Source organism: Protomyctophum bolini (genome assembly GCF_963924005.1).
Source record: "Protomyctophum bolini genome assembly, chromosome: 8".
In the NCBI taxonomy this organism is placed as follows: domain Eukaryota; kingdom Metazoa; phylum Chordata; class Actinopteri; order Myctophiformes; family Myctophidae; genus Protomyctophum; species Protomyctophum bolini.
In genome coordinates, this window is record NC_137869.1 from 32,415,079 (window position 1) to 32,437,050 (window position 21,972).

A 21,972-nucleotide genomic window follows, 5' to 3' on the forward strand; every position below is an offset into this window, starting at 1 on the left:
CTGTGAACACTTAGGGGCAAGTACTACGGCAAGTGCTATGGGCTAAGATGGAGTCGGAAGAGGTGCGTTTTCAGACTGCGATGGAGGATTGGGAAAACGCACCTCTTCAGACTCCATCTATCTATGTTATGCAAACTAGCATTTATTCAGTACGGTCTGAAGACGTTGGGACTGCGACATGACATCAGGTGGGAACTGGAAGCCATGACTACTACTAACGGAAAGACAGATTATTAATGAAACATGGGGCTTAATAATATATTTAGCCTAACTTTGTAAAACCTCCAAGTCAATATATAGATACCGGTATATGGCAAATATGGAACTCGTATATGGAAATAACAGATGTCATAGATGACTGACATCATATAGACAGCACTGTGTGTCTTTCATTACAACATTGATTGCAGAGTTTGAATACCCAGTCAATGCATCCAGTCTCTGATCATGAAGAGCTCTAAAGACGCTGTGAAGACTGCAGCTAAAGAGTTCCTGCAGTTTGCCAACAAAGGGGTGTCACCATACCATGTGGTTGAAGAGTGCAAGCGGCTTCTGTTGGGAGCCGGCTTCATCGAGCTGAAGGAGTCCGAGCAATGGGATATCAAACCCTCCTCCAAGTACTTTGTAACCAGAAACTACTCCAGCATCATCGCTTTTGCAGTAGGTGGGCGCTACCTCCCAGGAAATGGCTTCTCTATGATCGGGGCGCACACAGATAGCCCCTGTCTCAGGGTGAAACCCCGGTCTAAAAAGACCATGCAGGGTTTCCTGCAGGTTGCGGTGGAGTGTTATGGAGGAGGCATCTGGAACACCTGGTTCGACCGCGACCTGACCATCGCCGGCCGTGTCATGGTCAGGAGTGGAGACAAGCTGGTCCAGCGCCTGGTCCACGTCCCCAGGCCTATTCTGAGGGTCCCCCACCTGGCCATCCACCTCCAGAGGGACATCAATGACTCATTTGGCCCCAACAAGGAGCACCACCTGGTTCCCATTCTAGCCACTGCCATCCAGGAAGAGTTGGAGACTGGCTGTGCCTCCACTGGGAACGCAAGCGGTGCTAGCACCACGGCAGAGAAACATCAATCTGTGTTGGTGAAGCTGTTATGCTCAGAGCTGAGCGTTCAGCCAGATGCCCTGCTGGACTTTGAGCTATGTCTTGCCGACACCCAGCCCGGGGCACTTGGAGGTTTGTATGAGGAGTTCATCTTTTCTCCTCGCCTGGACAACCTCCACAGCTGCTACTGTGCCCTGCGGGGGTTGGTGGAGTCCTGTGTGGGAGATTCTCTGGCCAACGATCCCAACATCCGTATGATCACCCTGTATGACAACGAAGAGGTGGGTTCAGAGAGCGCCCAGGGGGCCCAGTCCAACCTGACAGAGTTGATTCTTAGTCGTCTGGCCTCCAGCCCCGGGAACCTGACGGCTTTCCAGCAAGCGGCACCACTTTCCTTCATGATCAGTGCGGACATGGCCCACGCCCTGCACCCCAACTACCAGGAGAAACACGATGACAACCATAAACCAGCCTTTCACAAGGGCCCAGTGATAAAGTTCAATAGCAACCAGCGCTACGCTACCACAGCGGTCACTGCCTCCATCGTCAGAGAGATCGCTGCTCGTGTCTGTGTGCCCCTCCAGGATATGATGGTGCGAAATGACAGTCCATGCGGGACCACCATCGGCCCCATCCTGGCTGCCCGTCTTGGCATCCCCGTGCTGGACATTGGGGCCCCCCAGCTGGCCATGCACTCCATCAGGGAGATGTGCTGCACCTCCGGGGTGCTGCAGAGCACAGAGCTCTTCAAGGGATTCTTTGAGCTGTACCCTACAGTGAGACGCATGGTAACTGTGGATTAGAGATGTGAAGATGCATCATTGGATCTCAGATGACCCCGATCAAAAACAAATAAAAATCACACCCGTGTGAAGTGAGGGGCGCTCTTATCATCGTACATCATGGGAATTTAATGTTTGTGTGGGACAAAAATAGCCGATTTGTTCGTCTACATATGACGTACAGTCTCCTTTCATTGCTTATGGCATTTAATGTTTGTGTTAGGACAATAATCTACACTATAGCTGAATATAGGAGGGGCTAGCTCCCCTCAAAAAACTAAAACATTGTTAAAACATTGCCATAAAGAAGTAAACTAAAAAACTAAAACAAAATGGTAAAAGGGGTGGTCATAGCTAGTGGTTGGTCTGGTAATCCAAGGTCACCTGTTCAAGTTCTGGCCCAGGTCTGTGTCAAGGTATCCCTGAGCAAGACCCTTAACCCCTAACTGCTCTCCCCAGCACTCAAGATCATAACCAACCACCTGCAGCCATTAGCTGGGTAAAGCGGAAACTGAATTTCCACTGTCGGATTTAATAAGCCTCCAAGAACATCATATCTATTTCACATGGGTAATATAACCTGGTGAGTGCTGGGCATACTGCTAGTATTCAAACAGCCAACATTTTGACAGTATCTCTAGACAGACACTGGCATAATATCTCATTGCATCTCGTCACTACACTGTGATGGATGGTTGTATATTATACGTTCTTTTTCAATTGTCCAACCTGGTCCAAGGTGATATTTTCCACATGTAATAATGCAGCACAGTCACATTATTGCAGTTTCTCTGGTAAATGCAATTGTTCCTGTTTATAGCCACATCCACGTCCATGTTTAACATTGCTTGTAAGCCTGATCTACAATTCAGTCAATTCAATTCAATTCAAAGGGCTTTATTGGCATGAGAAAACATACGTTTACATTGCCAAAGCAGAAAGAACAAAACAACAGTACAGCAATACAATCAAAACAAAAATTATGTACTTTGAAGGTCAGAATCTTCAATAGATCAACTTCTGTGTACCAAGATAACTCGATGCAGGTATAGTGCAGGAATATACACAATGATTAGTCTTTAGGGTGGTTGTGTTCCATTTGATATCCTTCTCCTATCACAGCAACTCACAAATCTTGCTGCTGTGTTTGCACATTGTTGTACTTCGCCCAGCAGATATGGGAGTTTTTTGTCATTGGTCATGTTTTCAAAATCTCCGTGTGTGGTTGTAATCTGTGGGAAGTATGTGTCTCTGATGTCTTGGTACAATGGACAGATGGTTAGGAAGTGTAGCTCGGTTTCCACTTCGTTTAGTGTGCAGTGGGTGCATAGTCTGTCTTCTCTCGGGATACAGGTCTGCCTATGACGGCCTTTCTCGATCGCGAGACTGTGCTCACTGAGTCTGTACCTAGTTAAGATTTTTCTTTGTTTTGGGTCGGTCACGGTGCTCAGGTATTCTGCCACTGTGTATTCTCTGTTTAGGGCCAGATAGCATTCTAGTTTACTCTGCTTTTGTGTTGCTTCTTTCCAATGTGTCAGATAGTTTTCCCTTTGCTGTTATATAATTTGGTTTAGTCCAATGGGTTTTCTATCTCGTGGCTCTGTTTGTGTTTGTGCCCGGAGTTCCAGGGCCAGCTGGCTGAGGGGGCATCTCTCTAGAGTTTCACTGTGTGTGAGTGCCTTGTTATGGAGTGCATCTAGGTCGCTTTCTTTTAGGTGGTTGTAGAACTTAAGTGCTCTCTTTTTTATTTTGATTATGAGTGGGTATCGTCCTAATTCTGCCCTGCATGCATTATTTGGTGTTTTTCGCTGGGTACGGAGAATGGATTTGCAGAATTCTGTGTGTAGGGTCTCGGTTTGGTGTTTATCCCATTTTTCCAGGTCATGGTTTGCTAATGGTCCCCAGATCTCGCAACCATAGAGGGAAATTGGTTCTATCACCGAGTCCAGTATTTTAAGCCAGGTTTTAATTGGGATGTCTATTTTGATGTTTCTTTAGATGGCATAGAATGCCCTTCTTGCCTTGTCTCTCAGGTCCTTTACAGCTTGGTTGTAGTTCCCTGTGCTGCTGATGTTTAGGCCAAGGTAGGTATAGTTTTTAGTTTGTTCTAGTGGGATTGTATTTAGGAAAAATTGGTGGTTTTGGTGGCTGGGCCTTTTTTGAAATATCATGATTTTAGTCTTTGTTAGGTTCACTGTCAGGGCCCATGTCTGGGAGAATTTGTGTAGGAGATCAAGTTGCTGCTGTAGTCCTTCCTTGGTTGGGGACAGCAGCAGCAGGTCATCTGCGTAAAGTAAGCATTTCAGTCACTGGCCTGCACTTGCACTATAATGCATGCAGTATTAGGATTTGCATAATGTCAATTCAAGAGAACCTCAACACTATGACTGTGCTTTAGTATGACCACATTTCCTCTTCATTTTGCATGCAGGTATGGCATAAAAGAACGATTGCAGCAGCAGCGCTGACTGGCCGGAAACAAATTCAGACAGTCAAATAGCCCAGAGAACAGGTGTCTTGATTTTTTTCTTATATAGGCTATATATATTAATTGTCATAAATACATCACATTCCGTGCTCAGCCAATCAAATCATCGTTATTTGGTACACACAAACATGCAAAGCTGGGCATAGGAGGGGCTAGCAAAACAAACATTGAAGTCCATAGACTTGGCTGGCAAACGTTTTTTTGAGGGGCGCTAGCCAATCCTATATACAGCTTTTGTCCCCACACGTCTCATATTTTCTATTGACAATGAAAGGATAAATTAGGTCATATGTGCCTGAAATATGACGTAAATTTGTGGCAACACAAACATTGTGTTGCCCATATAGTGCTGGTCTCCAGCAGTTACTAAGAGTGTGCTCACAGTAAGGCTTCGATTTTGATGTCAAGTACAACGCTAAGAAGAGCATAACTCTGATTGTGAGAAGTAAGGAAGTAAGCTGGTATTTCCTGACTTCTTTCTTTTAAAAATATTTTTATTCAGGTTTTTCGTAACAAGCCCAGGGGCAGGTATTAAACAGACATATAAAATATAAAAATACAACTCAATCCCCTATACCACCCTCCCCCCACCCACAATCCCAAGGATAGTCGGAAATACAGTCTGGAAGAAAATAGAAATTAAATATATATATCTATATACACATATACACAAAATACATGCATACTGTACATAATTACAAAAAATCAATAAAAATAAAGCAGATTTTCATAGCGGAGCAGATTTTGTTTCTGTTGTGGTTTGGCGTTGGCCGAGGCATAGGCATTAGGCACGGCACACTATACAGTTTGTGTGTTGTGGTAGAATGTCATAAACGGACCCCAGGTCTTGGACAACAGAGCCGGCAATTGAAAACCTTAACATCTCCAACTCGAGACAGGACATTATATCACGAAGCCACTGATGGAGCACGGGCGGGGTAGCATCCTTCCATTTGAGCAGAATGGCATGACTAGCGAGCAACAAGTCGACCATACGACACTCTATGCGTGTTAGAGGAAGGTCATCCCTTCCACTCTATGCGTGTTAGAGGAAGGTCATCCCTTCCACTCTATGCGTGTTAGAGGAAGGTCATTATGCGTGTTAGAGGAAGGTCATCCCTTCCAGCAGTGCCAACTGCCAAGGAGAGTATTGAACACATTCCCCCAAAATGGTTGTATTTTTGGACACATCCAATACTGATGGATCAAAGTTGCATCACCGCTCTTGGACTTGTCACAGGTAGGAGTTACGTCAGGATGAATACTAGCTTTAGACATATGAGCTCTATGGACTATTTTAAACTGCACTAAGCAATGTCGTGCACAAAGAGAGGACTTGTGTATAGAAGAAAAAATAGAATCCCATACTTCATCAGACAGTGTGAGCCCCAGATCATGTTCCCAGTCGGCCTTTATCTTATCTAAGGGCGCTGGCCCTTATTGAAATGGCGCCCTTAATCGTTGGGTCAAAAGACAGAAATCCATCAATAGGGTTAGCATTAGGCTTATTGGGGAAGCCAGGTAATATAGAGTTCACATAATGCCGGGCCTGCAGAAATCTGTAGAAGTGTGGTCTAGGTAGACTATATTTCTTTGAAATTTGATCAAAGGATGCAAAGCTCCCTTCTATAAATAGGTCTTTGTATTTCCTGTCTTCTACCTGTCTGGAATGTCATTAAAAGAATGCAAAGAGACCAAATATCTAGGTCATTTCATAACAAATGACCTATCTGATGACAAAGATATTTTTAGACCGCAAAACTGTATGCTCAAGCCAACACACTCATACATAATTTTAATTTCTGCTCTGTTCCATTGAAAATCTCACTTTTTAAAGCCTATTGTACTCCGCTGTACACTGCCCACTTGTGGCGACACTACCAAAAGGGCAGCCTGCAAAAATTGACAGTGGCCATTAAAGACTGCATGAGACCACTGCTCAAAGCCCCAAGATGCTGTAATGCCAGTCAAATGTTTGTAGAAATAAATGTACCCACTTGCCCTGCTGTGCTACGAAACCTGATGTATAGATTTATGTGCAGGTTAAAGTGGATCCAGTTTACTTTTTGTCACAGTGCTTCATTGACAAAGTATTTCTTTAATCAATAGATTGTAGGACCAATGGCCAATGGGCTAGCTATTTTTCTCCATCCATCTATTGATGATAGCCTATAGATTAGAACATACTGTAGTGTGTGTGTGTGTGTGTGTGTGTGTGTGTGTGTGTGTGTGTGTGTGTGTGTGTGTGTGTGTGTGTGTGTGTGTGTGTGCCTAATAGCCTATAGTCCTAATTTACACACGTTTTCATTTTCACACACGCACTATACTCTCTCTCTCTGGCCTCCTCGTTCCATCTATTCTCCCTCCCTCCATCCATCCATCCTCTCTCTCTCTCTCTCTCTCTCTCTCTCTCTCTCTCTCTCTCTCTCTCTCTCCCACCCCAACCCATTCTCTCCCCTCCTTCCCTGTTGTATCTCTCCTCGTTCCCTAGTCCTAGGTAAAGGGGAGGAGACGCTCGTTTGACACCGATCGTGAGGAATAGCCTTTTTCCTGCAGCGCGGCGGTTAACGGGGAAGGACATCGTTTTCGAACGGAGGAATGTCCTCCTCTGAACAGATCCATTGCCGAATGTGATTTTAAGACAACTCTTTTGTACGTTGTCTTTTCAGCCATTCCACCAGGGGCAGGACTATAGTAACGAACTGACATTACCAAAGCAGCAGCATCTGTTACGGGGAGATTTTCGAGATCTCATGATTGAGCGGTACTCGGCCAACGGTTTAACACGACTTGGAATATATCAATCTCATTTATCTGATCCTGTCCGACGAGGGGTGTAGTTGGGAGTGGATTATTGACGCCGTTGGATATCGTCACTATTGTTTTGACATCATATTATCCCGTTATGATCTTCCCCTTTCATCCGTTTTCTGAGCAGTGCAGGAATAAAGATGCTTGGTGATGTCGCGGTGAGAGCTCGCTGTGCGTGGATGTCAGGTGGCTTGGCAGTGTTTTTTTTGGTTCGTATACTATAACCGCTTGATCGGTTATCATCAGGCCAGAAGAGAGATTCTTTAATGCTGGAGAACTTCGCGCCCAACACGACCCTGCCAGATGGATAATTACTCTACTCTGCAACGTAAGTCAGGACACATGCAGCATTATGACAGCTTATACTATTGTCAGTCAATCAATCAATCAATCAATCAATCACATTCACCATATAGTTGTCATTTCTATGAAGCCTAAAAACGCGTCCGAATTGCATGCGGTTACAGTAGCCTTATGTTTCCATCTGTGCGATAATGCTTAAGCATCGTGCCATTACCGTCGGTAATTGGGGGATTATTCATGCTTTCGGTGACTGTTCCATGCAATGCCATGCAGCCAGCAACGATGAGCGCGTTTGATACGGATTAGATTCACACAGGACGGCCTATCAAGTCAACCTATAATGAGTAGCCTATCATCCTGACTCCCATGTGACCTGTCCTAATGCAACTGCTACGGTGTCTGCGGTGGGGTTAGGAAGTGAAAGAAAGTGATGCCATGTTATCCTACCGGTGATACATTAATCTTAAATTACAGGCTAACACACACACACACACACACACACACACACACACACACACACACACACACACACACACACACACACACACACACACACACACACACACACGCACCCATTATTTGGTCTTTATCTGCAAGACCTCACACACTGTTAAAATCCTCGGTGTTCTCTCTCCGTGTACAAATGGACCACAAGGGCTCTTTACAGGGCCCTGAGAGCTCCAATACTTTCTGCTAATGGCTTGATAGCTTCTTCATGTCTGCCATAATTGTATCTCGCAAGCACACACACACACACACACACACACACACACACACACACACACACACACACACACACACACACACACACCTGTTAAATCTGCCTGTGGGGATTCTATTTTATTAGACTATTATTTATGATCATTGTTTTGTCTATCCCTTTTCACTTGTGGTGACAGATTTATCTGTCAGTGTTGTTTTACACCTGACCTGAATGGTACATAGGCATTTATGTAGCCTATTAATGATCTTCATTGTCTCCTCTGTCGTTGGGCATATAACATACCCACATTGGTCTCTGAGTTGAGCATAGTATATACAGCATTATTACAGAATACCTAATAGTCAGTTCCTTTTCTTTGTAATGGAGATTAGCCATCCTTTTGCAATTGTTTCTTTAAGCGTATCTTAATAGACTATACATACCTGCCTATAAGTCTGGGGGCATGCACACATATACTACAGCTATACCTCTTTTCTTAAACCCACTTCCTTATGGGAGCTTTTGCACCTTGCCCGAGACCGTTGTGTTTCCAGTTCCACCATGCATCGACAACCAAACGTTTAAATTTGATCATGAAATTTGTTCCGTTAACAAGCAGTGGTGCACCTGCTTCCACTGGTTCCAGACACCAGTAGAATATATGCCAACCATCGCATGGTCATGGATACGTGATGCTGTCCTGACAGTTTGTGGTAATGCAATTCCCATTTCCATTTTTGAAGGGCGCCTCATATGTCCAGCTTTTGTTGTATGTGCACAAGCTTTGTCCTACACAAACATTAAATTCCCATTGACAATGAACGGCATACTGTCTATTTCACGTCATGATGATGTACGATGATAAAAGGAAAAGGAGGGAGAGAGACTGGGCTGAGGATAAGGCAAGAATGACATACCGGTATATCACTTTCTCATTGTAAACCTTCGTAATATCTTGAAGCTCCAATCTGGGATTTATTTCAATCATAATTTAATCTGCACGATGATTAAATGGACTGAATATGGAGAATAAATTGTGAATAAAACTGGCACATTAGGCTCTTTGCTGTGAAACGGGTGCTGAATGGAGACGTATACTCTCTCCAATCCAGGCTCGCATTTCCTGGTTGCACTTGCAGCATACACATGGCAGTTCCTGTGAGTCTGTCATATCGCAATGTTTACATCATCATATACGCTACTATTAAAAATATATTAATAGTATATATAGTATTTTTAGATATTTTTGGGGTCTTGTTTTTCACAGAAGCATTATTTAAATACTGGAGTTGAGAAATAATAAGTGGTGGCATTAACAGCTTCTCTTAATAAACCCCACAAGTATAATGTACAAGAATAAATACATTGAATTTTAACCCCAAAGAGAAAGGAGGGGAGAGACACACAAATAAAGTTTGTCGGGATAAGGACTCGAACCTGCGACACACAGGATTACCAGGATACTGTAGGTGCCTGCCCTGAACTGCTAGGCCGGCCCAGACCTGTTTTGACAGCCTTATATTACTTATATGCTAAAACATTTTTTTTGTCTTGTTTATATGTAGAATTTCAAACTAGAAATCCCTGTTTGGTGTTGTATGATGTACAGGAGAATTTGTGAGAATCTTTTAAGCATTAATTTACACTCCTGATTCATACATCATACGTCATCATACATCACATTCCGTGCTCAGCCAATCAGCTGAGCACATTCCGTGCTTGTATACAGACAGACACACACACAAAGCTGTGTGTGTCTATCATCGTACATCATCATGCCGTAAAATAGACACTATGCCTATTTGCTCAGACACTGACGAAAAATTCTCCATTCATTGTCAATGGGAATTTATTGTTTGTTTAAGACGAAGTTTGTGGACGATAACCAAAAGCTGGATGTAGGAGGTGCTATAGCGCCCCTCAAAAATATGCTTTACCCCCACACGGTACAGTTACACCGCTTCACACAGGTGTGATTTTGTTAAAGGTATATTCAGTGATTTCACTTAATTCACTGCACAGAGTGTGCTGCTCAGTAACACTGCAACTGATGCTGATGCTGCTGGTTGCCTAGTGACTGTATCCATGGAACCAGCTCCCATCGTCATGGTGATGGGCCAGGTGAAGGAGACCCAGCGAGGATAGGGCAGAGACACACAATAGAAGAAGTTGCAGAGTAAGACATGGATGTGGCCAGAGACAGAGCTTGCTGTTGTAGATATGTACAGTACATACACACTGCCCACACACAGTGTGTGTGGCCACCTGGCCTGAATGTGGGGAGGTGTTTCACACTACACACAGCTGAATGTTTCACACACCGATGCACCCAGCACTTCTTCTTCAATGTGATTGCCTTTTGTGTGTGTATACAAGTTTGTTCCTCCATGTTGGGCACCTGGGAACCTTCCATGTTTCCATGCTTGCTGATAGCAGATGGGGCACTGGCTTTAATACAACACTCCATTCATTCAATTACAGCATAATCAGTATAGACTTACAGGATAATAAAGGGAAGTAAAGAGAAAGAAAGACAGTTTCATGCACCAGAAACTTATGATGATACAAAAATCCTCCTCCTGCTAAGAAAGCCACATAACATTTGTCTTTAATTAGTGGTCTAATAAATGAAGAAATATTTCCAACACGCCTGTAGATTTAGGACTGCAGAAAGACTCCTTCTCAGTGTTGATTTAACTCAGAGTATAAAAATGGACCCATGAGGGTATCAGATACAGTAAAATGGAGCCGTAAACGGCCCATAATCATGGGTCCGTACGACTCCCTTAAGGGTCCATTTTGGGTCCATTTTTACAAATGGCTCAAGGGGCCCATTTGAAATTGACTGCAAATTTTACCTGGAATATTCTGGAGGGGCATTTTGCAGTGTGCAGCTTTATTCCACCAGGAGACTGGAAGAGGAGGTAGAGCAGGGGGGCAACAGTACACAGGGCTTTGGTTGGGCCATGTGTTGCCCTAGGGCAGGGGTTCTCAAACATTCTGTTACCACGGACCAGCATGTTTCTGGCGGGGGGTGTACTTGAATGTCGACATGAAATAATAATCCTGTTTAGTGTTTCACTAGCATCCCAGAAGCGGTCAACGACCATGCACCCCCCCAAAATACACACCTGGTTTATTTTTGTCCTGTGTGCTGGCTGAAAGCACAAGAATAGACATTGAGGGCTGTATTTTGCGTGTCTTAAGTACCAGGTCTTATTCCCTAACTTGAGTAAACTAAAGACCTGGAGGCTGCAAAATACAGCCCTGAGTATCTAAGCTTAAAAAACTCAGGCCCACACAGAATTTTCCACGCCCAGTGATCATTAGACACATTGTATCTGTCACTGGATAGATTTAACGCCGGCATGATGTTACATTCAACTCATTTGTCATTTGCAGAGTGACAGCAATCAGCAAAGAAGTGAGATAGATGGAAAGATGGTAGACACTGATCTATTCCTGTATGAGAGAGAGCGGGAGGAATAGAGATACACTAAAAGTACACTGTGGACTCGTATTCCGCAGTATATGCTTTCATAGTAGGTATAAATTGATGTGCATTTACACTTATTAAAAAGGCATGCCTCCTGGTAGAGATTTGCACTCTAATGAGCACGCTTTCCAGTTTAACAATGAATTTAACTATGCTAAATCTACTCCTTCTCCAGCTAAGGGTTCAAGATTCAATTTGCAAGACGTATTTGTCACTGACTTACGGTATACAGGTACTGTACAAGCAGCAAAATGTTGTTGGGACTTTCCCACAGATTGTGCTGTATACTGCATACATATAACGAAAACATATTAAAACAAGAAAATAAAACATTTGAATGATAATAATGAAAAATAGTATATACAAATATGCCGTGATGGGGGCTGTATGTTAATACAATTAGGGACTTGTAACTTAAACTTAGGGCCTTGTCTTATACAGGCACAGTAACTTATAATTAGCGTTTCTGTCACATTTTGGGTGGAAATTGCTGTTTTCAGCCTAAATTAATAATCAGTCTGAACTGAGTAGTGCTGTACTGTACTCGTGCTGTAGTACCGTAGGCCTACTGTACTGTACAAGCCCTCCTCCCTGGCCTCTGTGTGTGTGTGTTAGGCTGCACAACAGTGACACTTGTTGACAACAGCAATTTTCACCCAAAATTTGCTAAAGAAATCAGACCTGTCTGAACTGAGTGGTACTGTGTGTGTGTGTGTGTGTGTGTGTGTGTGTGTGTGTGTGTGTGTGTGGCTGCGGCTGCGCAACAGTGACACTTGGTGGTCAACAAACGCTATTTCCGTACTCTGACAGATGGACAGACCCAGCCAGGGACACACATTGCTGTTTATTGGAATGGCTAGCACCACTCAAAAACCCTAGAGCCCTTGGCTGGTTGGCATGTCATTGTGATGAACCGTTTCATTCATCACAATTGTCCTTCATACAGTAATTATTTTTGCCCTGCCCATGTTCCTACTCTCATAGGGCCCGATTCACTAAGCTGTTTACACTCTCATTAAGGGACCAAGAAGTCACAAAGTGACTTTGGTCACTTATGACTTTGGTCACTTATGTTTTTTGTGTTGTTCTTTTTCCTTCTTCTTCTCCTTCGCCTGCCAAAAATAGCAGTTCTGGCTGAACCGTGCAGTCGGTTTTCACGAAACGCGGTAATCTGGTAGAGGGCCATGCCAAACGGTGACTATGGACTATGGACGACGGCAGTGCCGGTTCTAGGCCTTTTGAGGCCCTAGGCAACATATTATACAGAGCCCCCCCCCCCCTTCTGCTTTGCCACGCCGGATAAAATTTGTAAATTTGCCATGAAAATGCTTCAATCTGGTGCACTTTGAGATCAAAATTAAGAAGCTAGGTGGGGGCCACATATGTTTATAAACAAATCACAAATGTTTATAAACAAATCCCAAATGTTTATAAACAAATACCAAAATGTTTATAAACAAATCCCAAATCCCATGAGACTTGGTCCTACCCCCCCGACCATGAGACTTACTACAGGTCAACTGGTAGTGGTCCTACCCCCCCCCATGAGACTTACAAATCCCAAATGTTTATAAACAAATCCCAAATGTTTGTAAACAAATCCCAAATGTTTATAAACAAATCCCAAAATGTTTATAAACAAATCACAAATGTTTATAAACAAATCACAAATGTTTATAAACAAATACCAAAATGTTTATAAACAAATCCCAAATCCCTTGGTCCTACCCCCCCGACCATGACACTTACTACAGGTCTACTGGTAGTGGTCCTACCCCCCCCCCATGAGACTTACAAATCCCAAATGTTTATAAACAAATCCCAAATGTTTGTAAACCAATCCCAAATGTTTATAAACAAATCCCAAAATGTTTATAAATAAATCACAAATGTTTATAAACAAATCACAAATGTTTATAAACAAATACCAAAATGTTTATAAACAAATCCCAAATCCCTTGGTCCTACCCCCCCGACCATCAGTGCCGGTTCTAGGCCTTTTGAGGCCCTAGGCAACATATTATACAGAGCCCCCCCCCCTCCTGCTTTGCCACGCCGGATAAAAATTGTAAATTTGCCATGAAAATGCTTCAATCTGGTGCACTTTGAGATCAAAATTAAGAAGCTAGGTGGGGGCCACATGTGGCCAGTAGCCCATGTAAGGGATACATGAAAAATATAATAAATAATAAATATAAATAATAATCTTCTCCCTGTGACGAGGCCCCCTCAGTGGTTGAGGCCCTAGGCGACCGCCTAGTTCGCCTATGCCTAGAACCGGCCCTGGACTACGGTTTTTATGATGCTGTTTTGTGAAACTTCTTCTTCTGCCCCTAATACTGTACATACATGCAGCGTCATATGCTTATGTCACTTTACAGTATAGATAGATATAGAGGGCCATGCCAAATAGCACTGAAAGCAGTCTTACTCCAATAGGCCAAAGGGGGGTGCTATAGCAATTTTTTTTAAATTAAACCTTTGAACAGTCATAAATCATGCTTTGTTTGGCCAAAATTCATGCCACTTGTTTCCACATGTTCCTTGACTCACGGGGAACACATCTGTTACTTTGACAAGTAAACTTATTAAATTAAATTGCTTATACCTGATTTTCTGCCTGGATTGTTGAGCAATTTGCGTGAAACGTCCTACACACAATCTATGGACCATCATCTGAAATCCCAGTTGAAGAGAAGTTTGTAGGTGAAAACATTTACAGCAAAACACACTGTAGTAATGGATAGAAAAAACAAAAAATGCCTCTCCCCTCCCTTCCTAAAAACTAGACGGGAGGGGGAGAGGCATTTCTTTTTGTTGATCAAGTGACCGGAGTGTTGTGGGATGTCTCGGGGCTGCTTGATCTATTGTCCGGGTGTGTAGAAATGCGATTGAAAGTAATCAATAAAGAAAGTGCTCGAAACGTATTAATACGGGTCTAGCATCTGATGCATGGCTAATTAAGAATGTATTAATACGCTTAACGCATGCTGTGAGTTAAGCATGTCACTGATGATGGGTGAGAATGTTAATATGACACACTCTACTGAATGTGACTGCAGATAGGGTTTAGATATGTGAGACCTGTTTACAGTATCTGTGCATATTCATGCATGTAACTGTGTGTGGAGCTGCATGTTAATGTAACTAGATGTAGATGTGTTTGCGTCATGTGCCTTTGGTTTTGTGTGTGTTTATATGAGAGAGATTGTCTTTTTGTGAAATGCTGACAGTGAGTTTTCCAGTCACAACACTTTTAGAATAATAGCCTGAGCTCCTGTGAAAATCTCACCTTCTATCTCTTGACACAGCACCCTCCCTTCTGTTCCTTACTTTGTACATACATCCAGCGTTACTTCATCACGTTGGGTGACTGTGTGCTGTGACTGTGAGAATCTACAGCCCTGGTTCTCTTGATGAATGTGCACATTTCTTTCTCTTTGTTCTCTTTGTGTATCTTCATATAATGTGGTGTACTGTATATAGGCCAGTTCCCCGCGGTCAAGTGGATTCTATGTGTCCAACTGCCTAATATTGTGCTGAGCTGAGTTTAAGTATGACATGATATTGTGCTGCTGTACATAATATATACAATAGGCTTCTCCCGCTAGTAGAGGCCCAGCTATGGGACAGATTTGGTGTCCCGGTGGCGGACCTATTTGCCACAGAAGAGAACAGGAAGTGTCACCTGTTCTTCTCCATCAAAGGGACTACAACGCTAGGCGTGGACAGGTTCAGGACTCGACGGTTGTCTCTACTCCTCGTGGCCCCAGCCTGGGGCTCCTGGAGGTCGGAAATTGCTCCTCTCCTGTACGACCGGCCATGACAGCTCCCGCTCAGACGGGACCTGCTCACACAGACGAGGTTCGAGATATTCCACCCAGACCCAGGGACCCTGGACCTCTGGGTCTGGCCCGTGAGAGGATGAACCTCCATGATGAGGGCCTGCATGCGAATGTGGTTGCCACAATTCAGGGCGGTAGGGCCCCCCATCCACCAGTATGGTGTATGATATAGCATGGAAGGTCTTTGAGTGTTGGTGCGCTGGCCGGCCTGGCCAGGTCATGCCTCTCTAGGCCTCAAAAAAGGAGGTCCTGACCTTTCTACAGGGGCTCCTGGATAAAGGCAGATCCTTCTCCTCACTGAAGGTGAACCTGGCTGCCATATTGGCATGCCATATTGGCATCGACTCTGCCGTCTCACGACGGCTAAACGAGTCAGTGACTTACAGGCTCTCTCTGTAAGCCCGGACTGCACTGTGTTTAACGAGGACAAGACTAGGGTCACGGTTAAACCTAACCCAGCTTTTGTCCCCAAAAACTCTAATGCCACTGTTGTGCCAGTGGACCTGAGGTCCTTTCTCTCTCCTCCTTTTGCATCGGCTGAGGATGAGAAGTTGCATTACATACCCTCTGCCCGGTCAGGGCCATACGGTGTAACTGGCCAGAACGACTTCCATCAGAACAGGAAGCCAGTTGTTTGTGGCATGGGGCACAAAAGACAAAGGGAAGCCGGTGACGAAGGTCAGGCTGTCCCAATGGATTGTGGAAGCCATTCAATTGGCAGAGGTGTTTTGCCACCTGTGGGTTTGAGGGCTCACTCCACCCGCAGTGTGGCGGCATCCAGGGCTCTATACAGGGTATTTCAGTACAGGATGTCTGTTTGGCGGCATCCAGGGCTCTATACAGGGTATTTCAGTACAGGATGTCTGTTTGGCGGCATCCAGGGCTCTATACAGGGTATTTCAGTACAGGATGTCTGTTTGGCGGCATCCAGGGCTCTATACAGGGTATTTCAGTACAGGATGTCTGTCATCCAGGGCTCTATACAGGGTATTTCAGTACAGGATGTCTGTGTCATCCAGGGCTCTATACAGGGTATTTCAGTACAGGATGTCTGTCATCCAGGGCTCTATACAGGGTATTTCAGTACAGGATGTCTGTCATCCAGGGCTCTATACAGGGTATTTCAGTACAGGATGTCTGTGTCATCCAGGGCTCTATACAGGGTATTTCAGTACAGGATGTCTGTTTCATCCAGGGCTCTATACAGGGTATTTCAGTACAGGATGTCTGTCATCCAGGGCTCTATACAGGGTATTTCAGTACAGGATGTCTGTCATCCAGGGCTCTATACAGGGTATTTCAGTACAGGATGTCTGTTTGGCGGCGAACTGGTCGTCGCCTTCAACCTTTGCAAGTTTCTATAACCTGGACGTTACTGAGCCCTCGGTGGCTCATGCAGTCCTTCAAGTTGCTGAGGAGCGTGGGAATTGCCCTCAGACCCCTAGTCCTTTTCCCAAAGGGTCGCGTTACTCAAGGGGATTAGGCCAGGATGGTCGAGTCAGAGCATATGAGGCAACCTAGGTTGTCAGCTCCTTACATATGAGCGGGGCCTCGACCTTTAACTCCACTAGACCGGGGGCCTCAGTGGCATGTTGATGGTCCTATATGGGCGTGGTCACCGTTTAAGAACATGTGCAGCCCTAGGATTCGGTCTCTCGTGATAACGAAGGGAGTGTATGAATACTCCTAATGCGTAATTACAAGCATTAATGTTCCTTAAAATAACCAGAGGTTATGCAATTACCGTGGTTATTTAAGCAACATTTGTGAGTAATTACACCAGTTGCCCTTCTCGCTTGCAATATAGCAGAAGAAAAAGGTAACTTTTGTGCAGGCATGGCCACGCCATGTACCCAGACGCTGGGTGCGTGGCAAGTCATCACGCACAAAGCCCAAGATGTATATGAAAAGGTGTTTTCTGTCTGATCAGCATCAGAGATGCTTCTCCTAATGCGCAAATGTTGCTTAAATAACCACGGTTATTGCATAACCTCCAGTTATTCTATGTGCTCTGAGCCTTTATGAACAGGACTTGGATATACATCATACTTTAAGATTAAAGAAAAGTCAGGACGGCAGGTTTGTCACTGGAGTTATTAACCCATTAAAACCGGATGAAAGTCAAGTGCCTGTGTTCTTTTAGATTTTAGTGTTGGCCATTCAATAACAGATCTACAACCTCACAGCACGTCACTTTGTGTTGCGCTGCAAGCTTGTACATAATTTATGCTATTTTTAAGTGTGAGAACTAGAAGGGATTTGTAGAATTGGCCTCAGGTCTTAGTGGGTTAAAATGGATACCTCCGAGTTCATCACAGATTTGCAATGAATTAGATTCAGGCCACCTGGAGACCAAAGACTGACTGGCAGCCCAGAACCCCCTCTCACCTCTGACTGGACCTACATTATAACCTTAGACTACGGTTGTGTAAAACACACATGCTGCTGGCCTCTCTACACACACCCTGCGACTCTGCACACTGACATGTGTTGCCTTTTTATGGTGGTAATGAAAATGACATACTAGCCCTACTGGGTAGCTCTGGGCACAGGGTTCTGAATTGTGGTTGAGAATTTCATTTAGATGTCCTAAAGCAAAATATTAATGGAAATGAACATCTTAACTAACATAATTGCATAACATATTAACTGGAGGGCATTATTAATTCTGATAATTTAAGATAGTTTAAAGTGCCATTAAACAGGGCTTGTTTTTTACGATAGTCAGTCACTCATATTTGTCTGTCTCTAGCAAAAATGTAACTAATTTGGCGGCAGTAACATTAGAGTTTTCTCACTGTCAGTTCAGTTGATGCTTCATATGAGTCAAACCGCCAGGGCTCATTTGTTTATTTTTGGAACTAATTTGAAGACGTGATCCAGGTAGGCTGCGTAAATTGTGTCAGACTGCTCTGAACAATAGGCTTTGAAAAGCATTTAATTCTACTTAGAAATGTACCTTTCCTATGGTGTCGGTTTGGGAGTTGTTCTCAAACGTCCTCCTTAGAAAAGGTTTTTAATTGGGGATGATGGTAATTTCAGGCACCCCGCGACCCTGTTTTGTTTGAGACCCTGTTTTGTGTGACTTCCTGTATACCATGGCAGCTCCTCACAGCAGCACTGTTCCACAAACTCCAGAATAGTGTTGCCGTTTTGCATACCCACACGAATGGGTATGCCAGACAAGCCAGGTCAAAAAGTCATGTAAAAAAATAATAAATTGGTCCTTTACAGTGTATTTCATCATAAGTCATTTGGGGGAGAGAGAGAGGTGTGTTAGAGTACAGAACAGATCAGCGGGCAGGCAGCAGAGTAGAGAGGTAGAGAACATCATGTATATCAGGTTGCACAAAAAAAAGGAAAATAGTCTGACTGTGGGCCAACAAGGGAGAGACATAGAGGGATGAGGGAGAGACGGGTTATGAGAGACAGACAGAGGGATGAGGGAGGGACAGAGATGAGAGAGACAGAGGGATTAGGGAGAAACTAAAGTAGCCTGCCCCCAGCCTGTGTGATTTCTGGTCTAGAGGGGCGGGTGCCGGCGAAAACAGCCGGTGGATCCGGTTCAGTGATTTGAGCGCCCACCCGCCCGCCCCCCTCCTCCTCTCCCCGGTAGAATAATTTTTGCTGAATGTAAACGAAAATAAAAGCCTGCTGGGTACTGAGGCTAGGGAGAAAGGAATGAGATGGTGATGAGAGAGAGATGAGGGAGAGGGATGAGAGACAAGACGAGAGAGGCAGGGAGGTTGTTCCAGATAGCAGCAGGTCTCACAGTGTATAGAGACTGTGTGTGTGTGTGTGTGTGTGTGTGTGTGCGCCATAGACTGTAAAAAATATGGACAAAGCGTTCCGCGGGTCTAACATGAACGTAAAATGAAGCCTGTCAGTCCTTGAATTGTACATCGCCATCTTTCTAGATCCGTTTGAGCCCAGCTGGCCATTGGCTGGCCCAGACAACGAGGCGGGACTTCCCCCCTTCTTCTCCGTTGGTTTTTATTTTGACTCGATCCCGATCATAGACTGTAACGGTAGCCACGCCCCTCAGAACATACGCGACTTTATGGTCATTTGTTTTATAAATGGGACCATAATTTTCCAAAAAGAATATTACGACATTATAAATGAGACTTTAAACTAGTGACTGGAAGCAGAAAGTATTCATGACCATGTTCTAGGTGAAGTTGGTCCCAAATACATGGACTTCTATGGGGCTATGGGTTTTTTTGGGCCCAATGACAGCGCCACAACAGGCCATTATATGAACTTTCAGGAACAAATCCTTAGTAGCTTCACAAAATATCTGTCTGACTGCCCCCCTGGTGTGCGCGCGAAACTCAGGATAGGCACATTAGGAGTAGAGTCAAGAATATTTTTCTAGGAGTGATGTCGACAACATAGATGAATGAAAAAGTACCAAAATCGTAGCACACTTAAAAGTAGGCTACAGTATTGCAGTTTTTTCCCCTTTATTCTATTCAAGTTCTAGGACTTTCGCATTGCCCATATTGCCTTACTTGGACTCAGAGGTGTGACATTTTTGTCTTCTAGGTGTGTCCAAGACAAACGCAACAATAAACATGTTAATAGAGCTTGGCAGTAAGTTAGTAACCATACTAAGAAGGTTATAGGCGTTCCACTTCCAAATAAGTTTTGGCTGTACCTAATTAACACACTGCATCTTACTGTAAGTCGACGATCGTTTTAGCTTTGGCTAGTGATGGCCCGAATGTTGGGGAGTAATGGTGAGTTCAGCCCAGTCCACATCAGTGATTGGCAATGCAACGACAAGTTGCAAGTTACTGCCCGACCTGTGATGGGGAACTTCAGACCTGCAATTTCTCTCTGCAAATCTATTGCAATGGTTTTAATGCATCACAGGTCATTGGTGTGGACTGGGCTTTACACTATGTTCAGTTAATTTGCTGGTCCCATCTGGTGTGATCCTCTCCTCTATCTCTTCTAAATTATATCCTAATACAATCTCTCCTCTCCTCCTCTGCCTCTGAGCGTTAGACTACCGTAGGTGCTGGGACACCAGCATGGCAAGGTGACCCAAAATATTGTGCGGGCACGCACGCACGCACGCAGGCACGCACGCACGCATGCATGCACGCACGCACACACACAGTGTGTTGCATATAGATTAGTCATTGCCAACCTCCTCCCAAATTTAAAAGTGGCTTTCTCCTTCCCCTCCTGCTTCAGTCCACTTTCTGTATAGTCATCGGCAATCTCACACACATCTCCCTGTTTCATAGTGTACCATGCTGTTATGTACTGCATTACAACCGCAATATAGCTGGAATATAACATTTTACCAGAGTTGATGTTGTGTATAGCAGAGGTGCATCTCTGCTATAAATTTACAATTAATAATATATCGAGATATTGACATTGGAATAGTTCATGCTGGACTCCCCCCTCGCCCCATTTCTCCCCAAGTTATCAATTCCCACTGTGTACTGTGATCCCTGTCACGGTCAACCTTCGGATACGAATGTTGTCACCAGGCAAGCTATTTTCACGTGAATGATGGCAAAGACTTTCACGTGGAGATTGTATGTGTGGCGGTTCACAGTATCTCCCCCAGCGACGAGGACACGATCCCTCACCATCTTCCCAGTTTCTGACCCATGACTACTGCCAATTGTGTTTGTGGGAGTTGTGTTTGTGGTTACACCCCAGTGTACTAGCTTGAAACTGATTTATCTCTCATTACATGATAACATTCTGTGAATAGCAGCGACAGTGACAGTGGCATGGATACAAGATTAATTCAATTCACAAGCATTCACCTCCAGCATCGGATCATTCCAAACCTGCAAACAAACTGGTGAATTCCTGTTTCCACCTTTATCTTTACGGAAAGCTTAAGACCTTCACAGGACATTTATGGCAGTCCAATTACTCCAGACAGAAGGGCAGAAAGAGCTGATGTACATTACATCACACAATGTACAATATGACATCCTGGAGCTTGGAATTTATTAAGCAGGTGACCATGCAGAGAGGAAACACAAATATCGTTCAAGATGGCCTGTGTCTCTTTCTCTTTGAGGAGGGCAAGCTATACAGGGAGAGAAAAGAGAGACTGTAGCTTGCTCTCCTCAGAAAGAGAGAAACAAGTCCATTGTTTTCCATGTTAAAGTTAAATATGAAATATATACAGTATATACAAATAAGCAAAAATTTTTAATAATAATCTGTTTCCCATCATGCACCTGTAACCCAACATGCCTTGCACTGTGTCAGCGCGTGTGTCATGTGATGGGCCCGCATACGTCACAGTCTATGACTTGGCGACTTGCCGACCTGGAGACTTCCGTCGCCCCAAATGTACTAGATGTAAATGTCATGCAGATACATGCAGGTATTTCCTTGGCCCACTGGTAATGTGCACAAGAAATGTGGCGCTGATTCATTGGTCCAGTAGACACAAAGACAGAAGAGACCCTCTTCTACACGGCACTCCTGCAACACGCCGTTAAAA

General features: G+C 44.2%; 2 protein-coding genes across 3 annotated transcripts in view; both read left to right on the top strand.

The window, feature by feature from the left end:
- Positions 1–441: 441 nt before the first annotated feature.
- Positions 442–1,857, top strand: LOC308319867 (aspartyl aminopeptidase-like; the record flags this gene model as incomplete). Its single annotated transcript, XM_080770094.1, has 1 exon — positions 442–1,857. Exon 1 carries the CDS (start codon positions 448–450, stop codon positions 1,855–1,857), a length of 1,410 nt encoding a protein of 469 aa, XP_080626220.1. The 5' UTR covers positions 442–447.
- Positions 1,858–7,438: 5,581 nt separating this feature from the next.
- The window catches only part of lrrc7 (leucine rich repeat containing 7), a gene marked incomplete at both ends in the record, with an annotated part of 78,254 nt that continues 63,720 nt past the window's right edge, over positions 7,439–21,972 (top strand). For both annotated transcript variants that reach the window (XM_080770066.1, XM_080770067.1), the window contains one exon: positions 7,439–7,463. In XM_080770066.1, coding sequence (XP_080626192.1) covers positions 7,439–7,463 — 25 coding nt within the window. The remainder of the gene's footprint in view (positions 7,464–21,972) is intronic.